Raw genomic sequence first — 16,166 nt, 5'->3', positions numbered from 1 at the left:
GTCAGGGCGGCTAGGGTCTGGAACCAACTTCCAAGAGAAGTGGTGCAGGCTCCTACCCTGGGGGTTTTTAAGAGGAGGTTAGATGAACACCTTGCTGGGGTCGTTTGACCCCAGTACTCTTTCCTGCCATGGCAGGGGGTCAGACTAGATGATCTGCTCAGGTCCCTTCCGACCCTAGAAACTATGAAACTATGAAACAGTTCAGTCTTTGCTCTGAATGAGATTTGTAAAAATAACAAAATGGTTGCAAGTGTGTTGGACCATGGACAAGTTAACACGTCATGCCTTACTGTGGAAACTCAAAGTTTGGCAAAGGAGAAAATCACTCTAGCTCTGGAAATACTGCACATATCAGGAAGGTAGAGTTAAAGGCAAAATGCCAATAGCCACTTCAAAATCTCCAAACAAAAAAGTAGTACAATGACAATCATTTCAATCCATACCATTCCATGTCCAAAAGAGGGAGAGCAGATCTGTCAAACCTAATGCTTGGCACCCTCTCCTGTAGCAAATGTCTTACCATGTAAATGGCTCAAGGTTGTGTAGAAAGGGTCTAAATCCAGCAATGCTTTCAAATACCATTGTTCCAAAGCTCCAGTAGTCTACAGCAACAGTATAGGACTTATTCTTGAAGAGTTCTGGAGCCTAAAAACAGTAATATACTTTAAAATTAAATTTCAGAGAACATATTTTTCCCTATTTCATAGAGAAACTATATAGGAAAACACTAAAGCAAAACTGATTTCTGCCAAAACAAATTCTACACATAAAACCAAAAAAACCCTTAAACAATCTTACCAAATATTGCAAAGTCCCAACAAATGATGTGCATAAACTTCCTTGATCTAGATCCTTGGCATATCCCAAGTCTATTATTTTGTGAATAAACTGTAAAAATACAAAGCAAATATTACAACAGTAAGGAAAAAATCAGCAAAAAGAAGAAAAAAACATAGTTGCAGGCCTGGTGAGGGACATCCAGATGTTATCTCACTAAAAAAGGGGTGGGGGGAACAAAAACCCAGAGAACGAATCAGTGAACTGACAAAAATATTTCAAATGAACCTGTTCCACTACATAGCACTAGAACTTTGATGTTCATCCATGAAAGCCAGGGGTCAGTAACTTTTAGAGCAGCAGGCCACCACCTGAAACCACGTCATACTGTGTGCCAGCTCTCTGCCCCACCACCCCTCTCCATAGCACCGAGGTCGCCTCCTGCCATCCCTGCCCCTAGTGGCACTGAGAAGGGCTAAATTTGGTGGCAACAGTGATGCCTTACATTCTAGTATGCAAGCAGGGTGGCAAGGGCACTGTGGGGCAGATTGGCAATACAGCATTAGTTACAGAGAGGGGACACACTGAGCTGAGCTCAGTGCTGTGGATCCCCTGTGCCACTGCAGACTTGATCCCAGCACTTTGTGGGCTGAATTTGGTTGACGGGCCATAGGTAGTGAATTCCTGACGTTAGCCATAATCATTCATTTCATAGCTGTTTATAACGTAACTTGAATATTACAATCCACTACTGTCCTGAAAAACTAACAGGTTTGAATGAAGTCAATAGGGGGAAAAGGCAAAACAAAAGAGCATTTTCGCTGAGAAATCAGAATCAGACTGAATACCAGGACAAATTTATTTCTACACACCACCTCAAGAAATCCAACACATATGTAAAAACGAAGTTCAATGCAATTTATATTGTTGATACCATGCTATGTCAGAATTACTGAATAGGAAAAAAAAAGAATGTTTCATTGAAGTAATTGACCAAATGGCAATTCTCTGAGGACCAGCAAAATGGGATCTGAAATTTTAAGAGACCAGAAAAACTTGTTATAAAAATCATGGTTGCATTTTCAGCCTCACCCAGTGCCAAAAGAAGCCACTAGCAGTTTTAACTTCAATTAAATCAAGCCAAAGTTGCTATGCAGCTCACAAGCCTGATATCTGGTGCATCAACTCAATTCATTGGCAGAGATTTTTTACTTACCTTCCCACCTTCATCCTGAAGAACAATGTTTTCTGGCTTTAGATCTCTGTGTATAATTCTGTTTTCATGCAAATACTGGATACCAGACCCTGAATAAAATCAAGTGTTTGATGTAAGAGATAAATACCCATAGTAAAAAGAAAACAAACAAAAACCAAAAAACCCCAAGACTAGTCAGTGTCTAACACCTCTGTGTTATAATATCCTGACCATAAACAGCTTACAAAAGTCCTGAGGATGTGCTTCACTGCTGATCCTCAGCTCTCCTAAGACAAAGCAGGCTTCTATGCTCCCCAGTTGCTAGGCTTAGGCTGTACAGAGCAGCAAGCTGAAAGGCTTTGTTTCTCGGTAGCAGTCAAAGGCACAGCCAGGAGACTACAGACATAGCTCTAATCTCCCTAATCATTCTCCTGGCAGCTATCCAGTACCAGCTATGCATCACATGCTGACCACATGCTTACTGCACACAACAGTCTTCCTGAATCTGCGGTCAGCCGGGATCAGATCTTACGAGGGACAACCACTTCACAGAACTCAATGGGTTGTTGACAATATACTGTTGGCCAATATATTGTATTGTTTTGATTATAAGTTTATCTTGCTTTTCTTGCAAAAATGCCATAAAACCACACCTGACTTGCACACAGCATTGACCTCTGTACTCACAGTATTGTTTTTGCATAGAATAAAAATACGAAGTCAGAATTTCTTTTCAGTGCAGTTTATTTTAGTACCCTTAGTGCAAATAACTCTCTGCGTCCTTTCCTTGGTTATTTGATTTTCTTGTAGGATTTTGTAATGGTGATAACACAAATAAAGGCATTGAACTGTTATCACTCTATATACCAGGAAAAGTTTATTTTTCCTCAAATAAAACTTGAAAATGTGAGGTTGACTAAAATAAAGTGTTGCCTTGTATTCAGAACAGACTAGTATATTCCAAAGCAAGTGAAAGTTCAGAAGTTTATTTTAACATATGAACATGCTGTGCAAAATGCTGCTGAAAGAAAGCAAAAAAAGAAGAAAGTTTAATTGTGAAGTGAACTGTGGTTTGATGAAAAAGAACTACTAAACAGGGGTTTGCCAAATTTTCTGGTGAAGTTCCACAATTATCAGAGCAACAGGTCAGAATCCTTCTTAATTTTGGAAGGAAGCATGCTCTGAACTAACTGTTGACTGAACAAGGTTGCCCACACATCAGGCACATCCCAGTGGGGCTGCACCTTGTGAACTGCTCAGCAGAGAAGGGAGCCTGGAACACCATCATCACCATGTTGATCATCAGCAGGGATCCTGGTTTTCTCTGATAAAAAAATTCCCCAATTTTCAGATTTAAAAAAGTAAACCCAAAATCCCCATTTTTCTGTAATTAAAATGAAACACCGCTATAGTGTTTCTAAATTTTAATCTATAGTGGCGTTTCACTTTAATCACAGAAAAATGTGGATTTTGGGTTACTATTTTTAATCTGAAAATTGGGGATTTTCTTTTATCAGAGAAAACCAGGATCCTTGCTGATCAACACAATGACGATAGTGTTCCAGGCTCCATTCTGTGTTGAGCAGTTTACAAGGTGCAGCCCCACTGGGACGTGCCTGATGTGGGGGCAGCCTTGTTCAGTCAACAGTTAGTTCAAAGCATGCTTCCTTCCGTCTTTAAGAAGAATTCTGACCTGTTGCTCTGATAATTGTGGAATTTCACTATGGTGGTGTTTCATTTTAATCATGGAAAAATGTGGATTTTGGGTTACTTTTTTTAATCCAAAAATTGGGGATTTTTTATAAATCAGAGAAAATCAGGATCCCTGTTGATCAGTATTAGTAGCATCATAAGCTAGAACCTAGAGATGTGTCATCTTTCTTACTGCTTGGGCATTTCTTTACTTTGGAACCGAACCACACAATACTGCCATGTTCAGGGCTCTTCCTGAGGTTTCAGGGCCATCACCCAGCCTTTATCTCCCACAGCTGATTGATTTTCAAGCTCAACCTACTCAGCTGATGTTTGCTTTCCACCTAACTAAAGCCTTATCAGACGGCCACTGTATTTTCTGTTCTCCTTCCTTTTGTGTGTATTCATGAAGTAACAGGCTCAGATTAGCAACAACAGCTTAAAAGCCAAATACCACCACCTATAAAGCTGCCTCCCCCTCACCACCCAGTTAAACAAGGTCACTAAATCAAACACAGATTTATTATCATACAAGGTTACAAAGCAGACAGAAAGAATCTATCAAATTAAGATGCATTTGCTATTGCTTGGGAAAGTCAATGCATTTTAATCATGCATGGGCATTTCATTTTCATGTTCTGGCCTGGCTGATGTATAAGTGAACCCAAGTGTCCCACTATAAAACCCCTAAACAGAACTATTAGGGACCTCCTGACTTACCAACACCAGCGTCCTGCTGTCACAGGCACCATGCCATACAGCAACCGAATAAAGTGATCAAGCTCCATCTCAGAACCCCATTCCTCCATCCTAAACCCAGGTGCTTTTTCACTATCATAAGCAACATGGCAATAAGTAATAATAGGATAATTTAAATTATACCACCCCCTAAGACAGTTAAATCTGCACAATCCAACCAAAAACAAGCATTTTGTTCCTGACCATTTTATCAGGAACAGCCAGCTAATATACTTTGCCCACATTTCCAAGCTGCCTCCAACCTGACCCAACTGTCATAATTCCCATCTATTTTACAACCAAATACGATACCAAATATGTGGTATCATAAAAGCACAAAAAGGAAGATTGTGTAATTTGTTTTAATATACAATTTAATAACAAACTCTGAATGCACCTGAAATGGTTACAGAATTACCAGCCAGCTGCACCGTGAGACTGAAAACCATAGCAGCACTGTCACAAAATTAGATTTAGCTTATTAGGAAGTGTGTGTGTGGAGGGGTGGGGGGGCATGCAGCTTGCCAACAGGTGGAAAAGAAGCAAGAATACAAGGAGACAGTTTGGATCTTAAAAATCATACACCCTGTCCTACCATGCCATGTATGTGATCCCAATTGTGCAACAGGTGGGTAGGGAGCCTTGAGGTTTATGCTACTTGCAAACTCTACATGATAGGCCAATGATTTTCAACTTTTGAGACCTGATATGGTCTTGTTTGTTTTAGATCCAAACTCTGTCTCCTTGTATACTTGCTTCTTTTCCACCTATTGGCAACCCCTCCCCCACTTTTTAATAAGTTAAATCTAAATTTTGTGGTAGTGCTGTCATGGCTTGCAGTCTCAGTGCAGCTGGCTGGTAATTCTGTAACCATTTCAGACGATATTAAGCACCCAAAGCAGGAACACAAGCAAGGCACTTTTGCTGATGGGCAGGAAGGACAGTGTGGTAAGGTTTCCTCTCTGCTTTTTGTTTTATAACAAACAGTCACTACAACAAAACTAGGTAGCATGCTACATTTTGGCAAGCAGATTCACAGCCACCGCAGAGGCTGTACAAAGTGACTGCTGTATGGGAGATCCAATATTGCCAACCCCACATTGCCAAAAATCATGAGATGAACTCTTAAAAAAAATAAAAATAATTAAAAAATAAAATAAAATAAAATAAAAAAAATCAAGAGATTGGCATGTAAATCATGAGATGCTATTTTTGAAGTGTGTGTCTGGGGGTTGTTATTTGTGAAGGTGTGAGGAGCTGTGGGTGTGTGTGGGGTTTGAAGCCTGGGGAGGGGGGGTACCAGCACACCCTGGCAGGATGCAGGGTACTGTGGGCCTGGAGTGAGAGGCAGCAGCAGGGCTGGGGAGGCTGTGGCTTGGGAGTGAGGAGCAGACACATAGACCACCCAGCTGGTAAGTGGTGGGGAAGGGGCAGGGGGAGAGGGAAGGGGTGGTGGGGGAAGATTGAGGCCCCCATGGTAAGGGAGGAAGACAGGAGCAAGGGCTGGGATGAATGGGGTCTTGGGGCCAGGGCAGGTCATCCAGAGGTGTGGGAGGGGGTACTGATCCCTACAGCTGTGCATGCCCCTGGGGGAGGCATGGGGGGCACATGCCCCCCTGAGAGGCAGAGGTGGGCTGCCCACTGTAAGCTCGGGGCTCTGCACCCTGCTGCTTTTGCCCTGGGAGCTGTGCAATACCATTGCTGCCTGCAGGGTGGGCAGGGGACATGGGGTGCCCTGGCAGCATGGCACGTCCCCTGCGCACCCAATGGCAGGAAGCACACTGGTGTTGAGTACCCCGGAGCAAAGGCACCAGGGAGCAGAGCCCTGAGCCCACAGCGGGCAGCTTACCTCCCCAGGGCCCCATTCACCCCAGCCCCACTTCCTCCCTCACCATGGGGGCCGCAATCTCCGCTCCACCCCTTCCCTCTTACTCTGCCCCTTCTCCTCCACAGACTTACCAGCTGGGAAAATCCAGAGATTTGAGGGTTTGATCGGGAGTTCATGAGTCAGAGTTATTTTGACTTAGAAATCCCAAGTCTCGCATGTTTTTGGGACAGTTGGCATTACTGGAGATCTAACCTCCTCCTACTGCTACTAAGCATCTGAGAGTTTCCAAGAGTCATAAAAAAGGTATGGAACCACTGAAACCTAAAAGAGGCCTTCAGGTGTTTCTAGCAAACATCAGACTTGAGTCACAAATGAAGAAAAATGGTAGGAACAGCTCTAGTAAGATCTTGAACAAGGTTTTTCTTTTGTACCTAAAAATGTCTGACAATTTTACTTCATGCTGGCCAAAATAAAATTCTCCTTCAGCTGAGATCAACACTTCCAGGTGAAAAGGTAGTGCCTGTGAGTGGATTTTAGTTTTTTTGTTAAAAAACAACAACAACAAACCCAACAGGCATACAGGCAAGAAGACCCAGCCCCGCACCCCACAAAGTCAAGCTTAAAATGCAAACTGTTTATTACACATTACCTTAACCTTCATATAAGAAGCTTAAAAGACAGTTAACACATGCACAGTGTTTTTGTGAGACCTCAGAAGTCACAACGAGACATGGCATTTCTAATATTGATTCTAACTGCTTGGTTGCCATCCAGGTGTAACAACTATGCTAGTCTGACTGACGTGCAGTTTAGCCACCATCAATGAATATGTAAGTAGAAGATTGGTTTGGTTCTCCTGCAAAAATAAGCAGAACTTTCTGTAGAATTGGCTTACTCTGTACACTCAAGGAGAGATGAATAAAGTATCTAGACCAGAGGTCAGCAACCTTTTAGGAGTGGTGGGCCTAATTAGCCCAGCTTGTTCCAAAGATGGGCCACTGTCACACTTCCAACCCAGCTACTGCTCCTCCAACTGCCAAATTACTGCCAAAGTCCTGGCTTTGAGAGTGAGACAGAATCAGTTGGCGGGCCATAATTTGCTGACCCCTGCAATTGATCATGTACTCTAAATCCTGTTCTAACAGTAAAGTATATCTACTGAAACCTGACATGACAGACCACACACTTTAAAGAACAATCTTTAAAACATCACAGGGCAAATGATAACACATGTGCAATGCAAATTTGTTAGTTTCTGAAAGATGGAGATGAACATGTTCTTTGTCAATGACCACGAATCATCATCATAGTGGAACAAAACTTCTTTATAATGTTATGAAAACATGTCTGCTTTGGAACCTTTATTTGTTAGCCCTTTCTCAAGGATTGGCTGGGACAACAAAACAGAGCTGTACGGCAAACATGCAAAAGTAAGTAAAGTCACAGATTACATACCAATGTCGCTAAGCAGTGAAAGAATCTGACTCTCTTTAAGTCCACAGCAATTTTCTGGTTTGTTTAGCAACTATGGAAAAGAAAAATACAATCTTAGTTTGCAATGAAGAAATAGTCAAGAACAGCCTCCTCCATCTCAAGCACCACCACCCAAAAACAATTAAGCTCAGGCTTAATTCAAGTGAGCTAAAGATGATTCAATGAAAAAGTGATAAAAGGATGGAAAGAAAAGTGGTGTTTACGAGTTTAAGAGGACAGTAGTTTGGAAAGAAGACTTCAAGAGAGGGACTGTTATCAGTGATGTGTATAGCATCAATGTGGGCAGTCAGAGCCTGTCAAATTAACTGGAAGTCATAATGAGGAGCATGTGGCTCCCAGATTCTGCATTTTAGTCCACCACCTCAACAAATTTAAATAATATAAAATGAAATAAGATTCAGGACTAGCCTTAGTTTTTGGTACAAGCTTGCTACTTGGAAGAACAACTGTGCAAAACAGGAAACCACTGCTAAGAGGCCAAAGGACAAAAATAGTCTTTCCTGCCTAAGTGCAGGGGGGCTGCAAGGTCCCTTCCAGCCCTTAACATCTATGAAACTATGAGCATACCCAAAAAGCTACACATCAGCAGGAGCACAACACCTAGCAGCAGCCTGCCATAGGGATAGAAAGCAGGACCATATTATCTGCTTTCTCCAGTGTAAGGGATACCCAGGGAGTGGGAGCCATCAAGAGACTGGTTAAAGCCACCAGATTCTCCATCTGACTCAGGGTGACTGCTGCTTTAACCTGCACACGCTCACTATGGACCTTAATGGACCCATTCACCCTCTGGGAAATGCAGTGAATCCTGGCAACACCTGGAGCTCTGGGGAAGAAGACATAAGAACCGGTGATGTGGGGTCTGTATCTCTTGAAGACAGTGCACCATGCATGCCTTTGGCTGAGATCTAGTAGTTAGTCTCCATTCTATTTGCACCACCTGAGCAACGCAAAGGAAAAACAGCAGAGGAAAAAAACTTGCCACGAGCCAGAGTGGTGCCTGAAGGACATAAAAAAGAGATTCTCATCTCTATCAACTGCCTGGCCTATACTGGCCCAGCCCCAAGTAACCTGCTGGTTGCTGTTCTTCAGATCAGCTATGCCCAAACTTCACTCTCTGCCAGCTGGAAATCTGCCACACAGTCATTCAGTATTTTGGTCGTACTAACTGTTTCTCTCCAAATCACTCCCAGCAGGCTAAACATTAATGCAGCATTCCCCGAGATGGCTGAGCTGCTGTGGTACAGAAGAGTGTGTTGTTTCCTGTGGTAATAGCTTGCGTGTGACTTTATTTAATCCAAGGAAGTTGGTGCTCAGAAACAACAACCACATGGTATCAACAAGGTGGAGATATGGGCCTGGTGACAAGGTAGAATCCTAGATGACAGGAGACCTCCATCTTGCTGCAGCCTTCCCCCATCTTTACAGCCACTGAGATCCTGACATCATCTTGTGCCTGATCTTGTGTTGGGGTTGGACAGTAGTCTGTCTGGAACCTTTCCTCAGGCCTGTTTGCCATGGGTGACCCTGCCAGGAGCATGAGACTGGGCGACAGTTCTGAGGATCACTGGTACACGCAAGCCTCTCCACCACTAAGAGGTCTCGGTCACAGAGAGGGCTGGCTGACTACTGCCCACTGTTTACTCACTCTTCAGCACTGGACAGTTACTTGGTATGTAACTACTCATTCTTCACTGTCCCATCTCATCAATCATCTTTTGAAAGCTGAGCACTCAACTATCTAATCAGACTGACGTCCTCTGTCCCTTCACTTTTTTGCTATCTTTTTACACATGTGACTTCAGCTCTGTATTTCTCACCCTCTATTCTTTCACCCTATGCCCCAACAAACTCCCCTATCCCCATTCACCTCTTCTTTCTGCCCTTGCTCCATCTTGCTTACTCCACATTCCTTCTTCTGGCATCCTCATTGTTAGAAATGCCCAACCCCACCCCTGACTCATCCATGTCCTCCTTTCCCTCCTGCTACCACTAAAATGCCAGATCCACCTCAATTAAAGCTACTTCCACACTCAGCAGCTCCATCTCTAAGACCTGAGCTGCTAATACTGCCTCTTGAGCCCCACTTCTATAATCTGACCCATCTGATTCCACCCAATTGTTTTTGTTTACTTCACCTTTCACACTGATGCTCCAAATAGCCCCAAGCTACCCGCCCACTTCCTCCTCTGACCTACCTGCCTGGATTAGATCTCTCATGCATGCAATCTTGTTCTCTGACCTTTCTACCACTACCATGGCTGTTCAGCACTTCCTACCAGCTCATCCCAGCATCTTACTATCAGATTCTTCAGAAACTTCCAGTTCAATATCACAACTTCTATTTTCATGTTCCCCACTGCTGTCACACCTCCAACAGAAGTCCGTCCTTCAACCCTGCTGACTTTCTGCACTGGAAACAGATTGTCCTTTGAGCTAAACAGCTATAGCTCTTCACCCTCTATTAATTCCACACAGAAGCCAAGACAACTTTTCTCCACTTCAGCTCCCTCTCTATATCCTACCCTCAAGATTTCTTCAAAACACCCAATCAACAGCACCTTCTGTGATCTCCTTATCACTAAGACTTCCTGCAGATTCTCTAGCAATCCCACCTCTTTTGCCAGTGACCCACATTCTCACCACCTTCTCTCAACCGCCTTACTCCTCTCTCCTTCACTCTTCTTTCCCTACCCCTTTAACCAGCTTCCTTCTCTTTCACAGAATCATAGACAATTAGGGTTGGAAGGGATTGCAGGAGATCATCTAGTCCAAACCCCTGCTCAAAGCAGGACCATCCCCAACAAGATCATCCCAGCCAGGGCTTTGCCTAGCCAAGTCTTAAAAGCCTCCAAGGATAACTTCTCTGGGTAACCTGTTCCAATGCTTTACTACCCTCATGAAAAAGTTTTTTTCCTAATACCTAACCTAAACTACCCTTGCTGCAACTTCACACAATTGCTCCTTGTCCTGTCACTTGCCACCACTGAGAACAGTCTAGTTCAGGGGCACGTAATTAGATAGAATGGCCCAGCGGGCCTCATTTTGCCCACCCCTGGTCTAGTTCCATTCTCTGTGGAACCACCCATCAGGTAGTTGAAGGCTGCCATTAAATCCCCCCTTAGTTTTCTCTTCTCCAGACTAAATAGGCCCAGTTTCTTCAGCGTATCCTCATAAGTCATGTGCCCCAGCCCCCTAACCATTTTCACTGCCCTCCAATGGACCCTCTCCAATTTGTCCTCATCCAGTAGTGGGGGGCCTTAAACTGGACACAGTACTCCAGAGGTGGCCTCACCACTAGCAAACAGAGAAGAACCATCACTTCCCTCAATCAGCTGGCAACACTCGTACTAATGCAGCCCAATATGCTGTTAGCCTTCTCTGCAACGAGAGCACACTGTTGGCTCGTATTCAGCTTACTGTCCACTGTAACCCCCACTGCAAAGCTGCTGCTTAGCCAGTTGGTCCACAGCTTGTACTGGTACATGGGATTATTCTCTCTTAAGTATAGGACTTTGCACTTGTCCTTATTCTACTTCATGGGATTTCTTTTAGTCCAATCCTCAAATTTGTCTAGCTATCTCTAAATCCTAGCCCTACCCTTCAGTGTATCTACTACTCCCCACAGCTTGGTGTCATCTGAAAACTTGCTGAGGGTGCACTCCATTGCACTTTCCAGGTCACTGATGAGGATATTAACCAAAACCAGTGCCCAGGACCAACCCCTGGGGCACTCCACTTGATACTGGCTGCCAGCTAGACATTGAGCCATTGATTACTACCTTCTGAGCTCAACCATCAAGCCAGTTTTCTACCTACCTTACCCATTCATCCAACCCGTACTTCTTTAGCTTGCTTGCAAGAATCTTTTGGGAGACTGTCTCAAAAGCCTTGCTAAAGTCAAGGTATATTATGTCCACTGCTCTTCCTGCATCCAGAGCCAGTCATTTCATCATAGAAGCCAATCTGGTTGGTCAGGCATGACTTGCCCTTGGTGAATCCATGCTGGCTGTTTCCAATCACCTTCTTCTCTAAGTGCTTAATCCTTTCCAAGACAACAAGTTCTGATCTCCCCATTTTAAAGAGAAAACTTTAATACTCAACCCCATTTCAGCCCCAAATTAATACTCAGTTTGCTTTCTTCCCCAAATCCTCAATTGGCTCGTGAAACTGCTCCCTGGAGTTCCTTTCCTTCAGCTCCATCTAGCTTCCACTTTATTCTTTTTCCCTAGGGAAGTCCACCGGTCCTCAAGCTGTCATCCCCTGTGGCACATCTCTTCATCATGTCTTCTGTTTGAACCACCTACCATTTTTGTTCCATAAAGAGCCCTCCATAATTAGTTTAGATAAAAGTCAGATTTTAAAACAGTCCTCCTTTACTCACTAGTCCACATATGAACAACTGTCCTTGACAATTCCCCACTGTAATGAAAGAGTGTGAACAAAAATGTATTTGCTCATATTGCTGCCATCTGTTCGGCTACTGAAAGGTTTCTGCAAGTATACCATTAAGGAATTTCTTCCAGTGTCTGTCTCCTGTCTTCCCAGATTACCCGTACTCTGTTTTTAAACACTTTCCTAACTCAACACACAATATCAGCAATCAGTCACTTTGTCAGCCCAAGGAAGCCAGACTGTTTAACAATAGAGCTATAAAAGAATCTAGAAGGAACACATCAGTTGACAATACATCAAACTTGTACATACTCCAGAAGAACTTCCCTACTACAGATCTGTCATACACACTGGACATTAACTCCGAACTGAGTATAGAATAGAAGAATTTGCATGTTTTGTGCAGCACTGATACAGCTGCCTTAGTGCAAATCCCAATGTAGACATGTTGTTGCAATGTAGAATGCACTTGTGTTAGCCCTCACCATAAAGTACCCTGGTGCAAGCCCAACACTGGTTGGTTTGTTTTGGTTTGTGTTTTGCGTAAGTGTATTTAGACAGTTACATTAGTGCAAAAAACCCAATCTAGTCAGGCCCATGGGTGCTCAAGATTATAGACACACTTAACTCACTCATTCAGCTATAATTCTAAACAAGCAGGCATTACCTTCCTGAGATCACCTCCTGAACAGTACTCCATTGCAAGAAGAGGGACATCATTAACTAGGAAGTTCATCTCCTCAGGAACTTCACAGGCTTTTACTATATTGGGATGGTTTAACCTAGGCACATGGAAAACATGATGAAAATCTTGACCCTGATATTTTTGTAGAAGTTCAAGAAGGCAAAAGCATCAATTAGCCATTTCAAACATGGGCACAGTAAGATTTCTCTTCCTCAAGCACTTAATGGTTAAGATATAATCTCTGACATGTAATTATTAGTACCCAAGTGTACAAAACAAAGCTCATACCCTCTAACAGCAGGCAGACCAGAGATGACTAAAAGGATGGTCTAATACAGGGGTGAGCAAACTGCAGCTCGTGGGCTGGATGCAGCCTGCCAGGCCATTCTATCCAGCCTGTGGAGCGCGTAAAAAAATTTAAAAGTTAATATTTATCTGCCCCTGGCTGCCTGTCATATGGCCCCTAATGCCTTGCCAAAACTCAGTAAGCGGCCCTCTGCCTGAAATAATTGCCCACTTCTGGTCTAACAGTTAAGGGACTGAACTCTGTGCCACAATTTCTGCCCCTGTCAAGTGGAAATAACTCTTTCCTCCAGCCCAGGGATACTTCAAGGATGTTTGTGATGCACTCAGACACTCTGCTGTTCAAGTCTGTAGATTGGGAAAGCAAATGTTTACATCAGGGGCATGTGAAACACCCAACCATTTTCCAAAACTAAAAAGAAGGAACAAAACTTGGGCACACTGAGATCATTTCCAGTTGAAGTACAGACAGCCAGGTCAGAATCCATCAAGTGACTAAAAAGACTGCATAAAGTAAACTCTCTCGGTAGTTTATTTTAGCTTTACTTCTACATGGGAAATAAAAACCTAGGAGAGAAGCTGGTTTCACACTCATGCATTCCATCTTTCCACCTCAATAGCACCTCAGACAGGTTTTCCTACCTTTTTTAACCTTTTCCCAGCTAGTTCTTTCAAAAAGCTATTAACTCTGTATCCATTTTTAATGTTTCCTCTCTCTTCCTTCCCCATCTCCCCCACATCCCCTGTCTCTCCTCTCTAATCCCTAGTTCCTTTCATCCCTTCCTCTTCTACCCCTTCTTCTTCATGGACTTTAATCCCTCTCTCAGCCTTTAGTGCTAGCCTGGCCTCCATAAAGAAGTTATCTATAGCCTGCCTACCCACAGAAGATAAAAATGAGGGAACTTCCAAGTCCCAGCAAGAAATCCTGCCTTTTCTTTTAGCTAGGACCACCCAAGCTGTGGCAAGGGTGGCACAAGTCTTCTGTCTCTGCCCTTGACTTTCCTGAGAACTATAACCAGAACCTGCATTCTTGTGGGACACTACCCAGGGGAACCTCATATCTTTTCACCACTCCCTCAATTAGTCCAAGTCACCCCTGCCCTCCCTCTCGAAGAGATTTCCGTGTCAAATGTCTCTCCAAAGTCCCACAGTCCATTTCTGCTTCCAGGAAGTTCAGTGCAAGAAGATGGATTGTTATAAGGCAGCAACAGACTTGTTCTTTGGATACTGCTGCTAACGTGACAAAACTGCTCCAGCACCTCAATGATTTTCTCTGTGGGCCAAACATGCAGCTTTAACCAGTCAAAATAGAAAACTTCGGGAAGTGGAGTCTGAGGCAAACCCTATCTAGACCAGAAATGACATCCTTTCCCCACCAACCCCTCACAGTTCAAGGGAGCTACTTTAAGCACTGTATAGTCTTATGCCAAGGTCACATCTGTATGCAGCCCAGAATTCTCCTATCAAACTTCAGGCTGCCCCAACCATGCTCGCAGGGCCACCAAGAAGCATTTGCTAGGAAGGCAGGGAACAGAGTCAATGTTATCTGGCTTAATTTTTGTAATGAATTCTCCCCTACCCAAAGGGAGGTAGAAAATCACAGCAGCCTGGGAATCCTATGGTGCAGATCAGCTGAAGCAGAACCTACTGCTGAGCTTCCTGCTGGAACTGCCACTGTAGATTTCATACACATTAGGGCTGGAAGGAACCTTGTAAGATCATCCGGTCCAGCCCCCTGCCCAAGGGGCAGGAAGTCAGCTAGGGTCAAAGGATCCCAGCAAGATAAGCATCCAAATGTTTCATGAAAGTGTCCAGAGTAGGTGCTTGCACCACTTCTGGGGGGAGCCTGTTCCAGACCTTGGGGCTTGGACAGTAAAGAAGTTTTGCCTTATGTCCAACCTAAAACGGTCTTGCAGGAGTTTGTGACTGTTGGACCTTGTCATCCCCTGGGGTGCTCTGGTGAACAGGCGTTCCCCCAGTTCCCAATGCACATCCCTGATGTACTTATAGGCAGCCACCAAGTCATCCTTGAGCCTGTGCTTCTCCAGGCTGAACAGTCCCATAGCTCGCAGCCTCTCTTCATAAGGCCTGTTCTCTTGCCCTCTGATCATGCGCGTAGCTCTCTGGACTCTTTCAAACTTCTCCACGTCCTTCCTGAATTGTGGTGCCCAGAACTGGATGCAGTACTCCAGCTGCGGCCTCACCAAGGCCAAGTACAGCAGGAGAATGACATCCTGGGTCTTGCTCGAGATGCGTCAGTAGACGCAAGCCAGGGTTTTGTTTGCTTTGCCAGCTGCAGTATCACGTTGGTGGCTCATATTCACCTTGTGGTCAGTCATGACCCCCAAGTCTTTTAGTCAGGTGCTAGCGAGCGTAGCACTGCTGAGCCTATAAGTGTTATGTGGTCCATCCCCCCTCTGGCCCCCGCCGAGGTGGAGCACTTTGCATTTCTATCACAGCTGTTCTCCAAGTGCTTCTCTGGCTACAACATGCCACTGCAAACAGGCTGATCACCCACCTCACGCGTTAAGATTGCTTATGACCCACTGGAGCCCGAGCCACACGCCCTGGATTGGAAGGGCAATAGGAAGCAGAGGCACTTACTTCTTCATGATCTGAATTTCATGGCACCACCGGTCCTTGTTTTTCACACTGAGCTCCAGACGACAGGATTTAATCGCCACCTTCTCACCAGACTCCTGCAACACAACAGCTGGGGGTGACTGGGCAGGCCACCGGGAGGGAAGGGGGTCACCGCTGGGGTCCGTTTCATTTTGCCCCTTTCACCGTGTAGCCACTCGGGGCCTTTTTCAGGACAGCGGCACAAAAGCCAAACTAATTAGCAAACCAGCCGCTTGCATCCACAACTAGCACCCCTGGGTCCAGCACCCACCCACTGGACCACTGCGCGGGGAGGGGGGGCTGGAGTGGGGGGCAGGAGCGGTCTCCATGGCAACAGCGCTGAGCCCCGCCCCCAGCCGCACCTGGTGCTGGTAGAGGCAGACGTTGCCGAAGCCGCCAGTGCCCAGCCGCTCCCGCATGTCCCAGGGGCCGCAGCC

The 16,166-nt window shown here is 44.7% G+C and overlaps 1 protein-coding gene across 1 annotated transcript in view; it reads right to left on the bottom strand.

The window, feature by feature from the left end:
- Positions 1–16,163, bottom strand: part of CHUK (conserved helix-loop-helix ubiquitous kinase) — a gene marked incomplete at its 5' end in the record, with an annotated part of 56,441 nt that extends 40,278 nt beyond the window's left edge. The window contains 7 exons of the mRNA XM_019512065.1: positions 521–645; positions 799–888; positions 1,994–2,082; positions 7,686–7,755; positions 12,787–12,901; positions 15,712–15,806; positions 16,092–16,163. Of these exons, the coding sequence (XP_019367610.1) occupies positions 521–645; positions 799–888; positions 1,994–2,082; positions 7,686–7,755; positions 12,787–12,901; positions 15,712–15,806; positions 16,092–16,163 (656 nt within the window). The remainder of the gene's footprint in view (positions 1–520; positions 646–798; positions 889–1,993; positions 2,083–7,685; positions 7,756–12,786; positions 12,902–15,711; positions 15,807–16,091) is intronic.
- Positions 16,164–16,166: the final 3 nt, after the last annotated feature.

This window comes from Gavialis gangeticus, unplaced genomic scaffold (genome assembly GCF_001723915.1).
Source record: "Gavialis gangeticus isolate Ggan-Ray unplaced genomic scaffold, GavGan_comp1, whole genome shotgun sequence".
Taxonomy (NCBI): domain Eukaryota; kingdom Metazoa; phylum Chordata; order Crocodylia; family Gavialidae; genus Gavialis; species Gavialis gangeticus.
This window is presented reverse-complemented; position numbering and strand designations above follow the sequence as displayed.